We start from the raw sequence: 6,096 nt of genomic DNA on the forward strand, positions 1-6,096 counted from the left end.
CGTATTTGCAGCCACAGCCTACTGTGTCTGCCATACCACAACAGGCTGTCCCTGACAAAGATGCCAGTCATAGCAGGTCCCAAGAGAGCAGTGGTCATATGATGAATACACTACGTAAGTACAAAGGCTGTTCTTTTCTTAGTGCACAATTCCAGACATCAAGATTCTGAAAGGAAACCATATTGTTTTTAAGTATGTCTCAGTTATAATTAAAACTGTGGGAAGTGATGCTAGGGTTTGATTGTTCAGCCGCGGTCTGAATTAGACATTGGGCTCGAAGGCTCTTGGTCCCCAGAGATAGTAAATTAAAGCTGATGCAGTTGAAAACGTTTCCTAAGCTCTCCTGGCTTCCTCCCAGTTATATACATTGGGACTGGAGAACAGTAATTATGTATTGAAAATACTTGTGCTAACAGGGCACTCCCAAAACATATGCTTATAATTTCTTGGGTAGAACTATGGGGAAAAAATACTGTAGTAGCAAGGCTCTGAATTACACAAGAGATGGTGTATTCTTAGCTACTTCGGTCACTATTATTCATGGCACCGTTCCACTGGACAGCATGGCAAAGCTGACCTTTGTGTGTGAGGAAGGAGGCGATTTACTTTCAGGTGATCCTACCTTATTCCACCCGTTCAGGCAACTAAAAATGTAATTTGAAGAGTAGCTGTGATCTTCTTCAAGAAGCGGTTGCTGCACAGCCTGGAATTGAATGCTCAGTTTATTCAAAAAAAGAGTTTGGACAGAAAAATGTCCTTCCTACTAGGTAGAAAATCTTAAGTTCAGTACCTAAATCGCAGGGGTATGCAGACATAGAAGTGAGTATTCAGCTATGGTGACTCCTTGGAAATGACTACGTTTTTCATTAGCTACCTAGCTGCAGGCTCCCAGTTTGAAGAGACTCCCACCAACCCTAGTTTGCAGCCTAAGGTCTTTAAGGTTGACCATTTATATGTAAACTTGTTACATTGAAATTTTAGACTCTGGCAGATCTGCTTTTATTTCAGTACTTAAGGGATAATGTGGACAGGGGTGGGTTTTTTTGTAGCTAGTATTACTTAACCAGCATGGATATTTAATTACATACTGCATTAACAGATAAGATCAGACTGAAAAGTCCTGTGACTTCATGTGCAAAGGACTAAATGTTGCTTTCATTTTACTGTCACTGTAGAGAACAATGTCTTCATATGTATAATTTGCGTAAATCTTGGAGTGTGCCATTTATTTCAACCCTTACTCGCAAACGGGGTTGCCCGTTCTTTGTGCTTTAAATAAAACTGTTACGAAAACGAGATTAAGCTCTATCCCCGGTGACAGAATCCCAGCTGGCAAACCTTCTACTGAGAAATACAGTACAGGTAGCCAAGTCCACCAACCCCAACAGTCAGAGTGAGGAAACGCTGTGTAAAACATGACACCACCGAACTGTTACAGGGTGAGTTGGTGGCTTGATGGCTGCTCGAGAACCACACTGACAGGCAGAACCTCTGTCTGTAGCACTGAGCCTTGGGCTTCACTGCCTGAGCTTGCCTAGACCTTTAGCTTGATCCCTTTTACTTCTGTTATGGTTACGGATCTATTTACTGCTTAAAATTATTCTGTCCCCAGGTTCCATTATGGTTAACACTTAAAATACACTTCAACTAGGCAAAGATCAAAAAACGTTCTTTTCAAGGCGAATGTGTTTCTTGAGCTCCCTTGCTGAGGGAATTTGGCAGGAGAGTTGAAACCTTGAGAAACTAAATGGGTAGCACATGGTTCTAGCTTGCATGGTAAGAGTTCTCAGTCGGGGTCCTGTACACTCATTTCTTCCATCTCAAATAATGTTTAACAGAAAAAACTGAATCAACAAATGTCAGCACAAGCCGTTTGCTTGTCTCGTCCTGTTTTGAGTCTGACCGCTTATGTGCGTGACTAGCTTGTGCACCTCTGTAGAACCAGGGCCATACTGGGTAGTCAGTAGTTTTCCTTGGACTTGCTCTCCAGCCCTTCCTCCAGCCTTCTGCCTGCACGCAGCAGAGTTTCTGTGTGTGTAGGAACCATACAGCTGAGGCTTTGTGGAACTTGGAAAGCACAGGAGAGGAGGTCTAGAGCATGGTAACCAAATACTGTCTTCTGTCAAATACACATTATCTACCTCGGGAATCTGGGGCTCAAGACTGCCCCTCACCCCTAAAATGACTCCTGCTTCCCATTTTTCTACCTTCAGAAGCTGATTATATATGCTTACAACTTGCCTTACAGCAACGTCTGTAAATGGTGGCACTAATGAATCTTTCTTCATAAATATTTGATCATATATTACTTTCTGTCTACTTTTAAATGAGAGCTATGTTAAATAAAGTAATTTTCCAAAGAAAAACTGGCAAGATTGTCTGTTCTGGGGCCTTGTGTTGTGTACATAGTACCTGGCACAACTTCGCTTCTTCTGATTCTTGGGGCTGGTACAAGCAGCTAGTCATGAAATAATTTTCCCTTGTATTAGTTTGCTGTGACCACTAATTGCTGAGAAACACAGGTCACTCCTGTGAGTTTCCCTGTCCCCTGTAACTCACAAGAATTCAATTGAATGTGCTGGAGTCACAGATTTAAAAGTTTAGGAAATGTCATTATTTGCAGTGCAGTGTTTCCCCAGGTAATACTGCCAGTAAGCAATTGGCACTTCAAAAACTGCATTCACCAGTACCTGCCTTTATTGCTGCCTCAAAGTATGATAGGCTGTGGATGCTTCTTCGGAGTCCTAGTTAAATGAACTTGCCATTCTTGCACCAAGCCCACCTGAAAACGACCGGCTCTGGTCTGTTATTTTGCCATTTCTCTAAAGGCGTTTTTGGGAGGTAGTGTTATAAAAACGGGGCAACAGGTTTTCCCTGAAGTAAATCCTGATGTGTTATTTCTGACTCTGGAACTTGGAGCTCTTGCTTTTCCCATCTGCTGGTTTTCACAAGCGCTGGTATTTTTGGCAGGTGTTGTAGGGTTTGTGTAATTTCTATTAAACTATGTTGAAATAACTTTTGAAGGCTGCAGAGTCACTATTTGGAAGGTTATCTTCTTGTTCGTACTCCCAGTCCTCTCCTAAAGTAGGTAGTGCATAACGGGGCTGGGTTTTCTAAGAATTCACTGTGATAAATGCATGAGCTTAACTTACTAATGCCATTCTCTGCCCTGAAATATTACTTCTCAGAGTAATGTCCTGAATAATTACTGACAGATTAATTGGTTTTTATCTTTCAAAATTGCTTCTAACTTTATATTAAAATAATATGGCTGTAAATGTCTGTATATAGAGGACTGGGAAAAAAACTGTTGACAGTAGTACTTTAAAACTTGCTGGCAACAGCCATCTTCATTATTCTTGTCTTATATAAAGTGTTTTCTGTTTTATTGCAGAGAATCATGTACCACTTCCTAAGCTTTAGTGATGACATAGTGGAAAACAAAGGCAGGCTAAATGCAGCCGTGTTAAAGACTTTAGTGTTCTGGCAGAAATGATATGCCTGACAACAAAAGCTCCAGTCTGAGTGTCTTGTTTGCTTTACCCTCTTGAGGTTCCTTTTGTACCCACCTGCAAAAGAAGGGTGCTGCAGCTGAGGAAAAGGCGTGTGAAAATAGTGTGCCTACTCAGTTCCAGTGACTTTTCCCTTTGCTTTTTTAGGCCATTTCTGCACAACACAGTCTGAAATGCATTCCCTTTTTTTTTTTTTTTTATGGCTGTTTGGCAAGGGAGGTGCAAATAAAAGCATATGAGTTGGAACAAATTCTTGAAAATGTGGGGGGAGTTGCTGTAGATTCTGTATAGCATTTTTTTGTTATATAGCATTGTTTGTTAGTTATCTGTCATCCTGTAAAGACTCCCTCCCTCCCACCCCCTAAGCTTATGGACATCCATTGCAAGCACAATGTAGTCTTTATTCTTACTTCCCCATTTTGAAATATATATATATAGCCACCAAATTAAAGTGCTGCGTAGAATTTCTTTTGATGTTTTGTTTGTTCACTTGTTCCAAAACCTGTTTGAAATAGTAGGTCACTGATACATCTTTAAATGGTACATCAAAGAGCTGCTGCTCTTGATTGAGACACCACTTTGTTTTCGAGCACAGCTGAGTCGCATTCAGATGTGTTTCAAAAAAAAAAAAACAAAACCAAAAGCCAAACCCCAAAGCACCAACTCGTTTTTCACAGAACTGCACTCACCAGCAGTTTTCCCACTTACGAAGCAGGAAAATGTGGGTGGCAGAGATAGCTAGGTGTTGTCTTCTGTGATCTGGTCATATTAAATAAATGCACTCATGGCTAATAGGCTAATGGCTTCCTTGCCAAGATTTTAAAATTGTAGAAAAGTGCTCTCTAAGGTTCTGTCACTGGGGAGTTGGGCACTACACTGATTTATTCTCTTATTCTAGAATAGTTTAGGTTAGAAGAGGCTTCTAAAGATCATCCAGTTCACCCCCCCCCAAACTCCTCCAGTTCACCCCCCCCCCCCCCCCCAGACCTGTTTGGTGGTGTATTTGTAAGCTTTTCATTGTGAAAGGGAACACCTTGAAAGAAGAAAAGTATTTCCTTGAAAATTACTAATACAATGACTCTCTTTCTTCTAGGAAATGACTTGCAGCTGAGTGAATCTGGAAGCGATAGTGATGACTGAACAAATTTTTGGCCTTAAATATATCACCTATTTTGCTAAATATGTCTTAGCATACGTTTTGCACTAAGATTAGATTACCAGAGACTGGAATGAATGTCCTCGATTTTGATAACAGACACCCTAATTTTCTACTGACACATCATGTCTATAATACAGCAGCATTGACATCTTGTCAGTGCTATGGTTACGTGTTTCTTTCAAATTACTGTATTTACAGTAAAATTGTGTATGATCTGATTTTGATTATTTTTGCCTCAGCCACCTGTTTTACTTGAAACTGATGTGTAACAGCTCGTTACTTTATATAAATAGTTATGGAACAGAGAAATTTCTGATATTTATGGAGGCAAGTTTCCTTCCTGTCGTTTAAATGCCGAATGCTGATCTCACAACTTTGACTTGGAGGGAGTGAAAGGGAGAACAGCTAAATGAGGTCTGCTGTGTCAGCTACACTTTCTGTTCAGTTCACAGTTCATACCTTTAAGGAAACTGCTGAATAATGTGGTCCACTAGCGCAGTTACAGTTTACAATTGTTCAACACGTTGCTGAATTCTTAATTTCATTGTATTATAGGACTTTATGTTTCTGAGCCTCAAGATTCCTAGGGGAACTTTGTCTATTCTCTGCCTTTTTTATGTAACTTGAATAGGCTGGTCTTTTTACAACCTTTTTGTATCTAAATTTAGATAACTGCAGAGACAGCAATGATTTTCCTTCATTTAATTCTGTAACAGAAATCAGAAAATTTCTTTGTAGGAGTATAAAAGTAATTTAATAAAGCAATATTTATCGTTTTCATGCACCTGAGCTTGTTTTTACTGGTCAAGAATTCCACTTTACCCATAGTAGCCATGCTAGCGGAAGGGTCACGCAGAGCACTAGAAAGCAGCGCAGCGGTAGCTGCTGCGGACTCCCCATGCTGTCTGCAAGACTGGGGTGTTTATTGCTTTTGCCTACGTTGAGACAAGCTCTTGTGAGAGCTCACCAGAAGTTTATGGCGGTGCTGCTGTACTGAGGAATGTTTTACAGATTATATCCAAATGATACCCGGTACGGTGTTAGACAAGAAAAGGTGTTTGCCCTGTCCTATTTTTTTCCTCATTTGAAATGTCAAGATCTGAATAACTGCAAGTAGGAGTCCAAATTTCATCGTGTCCTTTACTACTGAAGAGTAGCAAATGTCTGTAGGATGAATTCTGATGAGAGAATCCGCTCAGTCTTGCACTGAAGTCTCCTTTGCTAGATGGCAGGGATTGAATTGCATCTCTCTCTAAACCATGAGGCTGAATCCTCTATGTAAGCCTGAATGTGCAGACATCAGGAAATGCCCACTCAGTAAATGTATACAATAGATGGTACTGAACTAACTTGCTCTCTCAACTGTGCTGTCAGTATCAGCCTGAGCTTACCTCTAGACAGATTAAGAGGCCGAAACAATATCTA

The 6,096-nt window shown here is 40.6% G+C and overlaps 1 protein-coding gene across 1 annotated transcript in view; it reads left to right on the forward strand.

The window, feature by feature from the left end:
• Positions 1–5,445, forward strand: part of EAF2 (ELL associated factor 2) — a 10,259-nt gene extending 4,814 nt beyond the window's left edge. Inside the window, 2 exon segments of the mRNA XM_010149558.1 lie at positions 1–114; positions 4,606–5,445. The exon segment at positions 1–114 is cut by the window's left edge and continues 11 nt beyond it. Coding sequence (XP_010147860.1) covers positions 1–114; positions 4,606–4,652 — 161 coding nt within the window. The 3' untranslated portion in view covers positions 4,653–5,445.
• Positions 5,446–6,096: the final 651 nt, after the last annotated feature.

This window comes from Eurypyga helias, unplaced genomic scaffold, assembly GCF_000690775.1.
Source record: "Eurypyga helias isolate BGI_N326 unplaced genomic scaffold, ASM69077v1 scaffold41723, whole genome shotgun sequence".
Lineage (NCBI taxonomy): Eukaryota > Metazoa > Chordata > Aves > Eurypygiformes > Eurypygidae > Eurypyga > Eurypyga helias.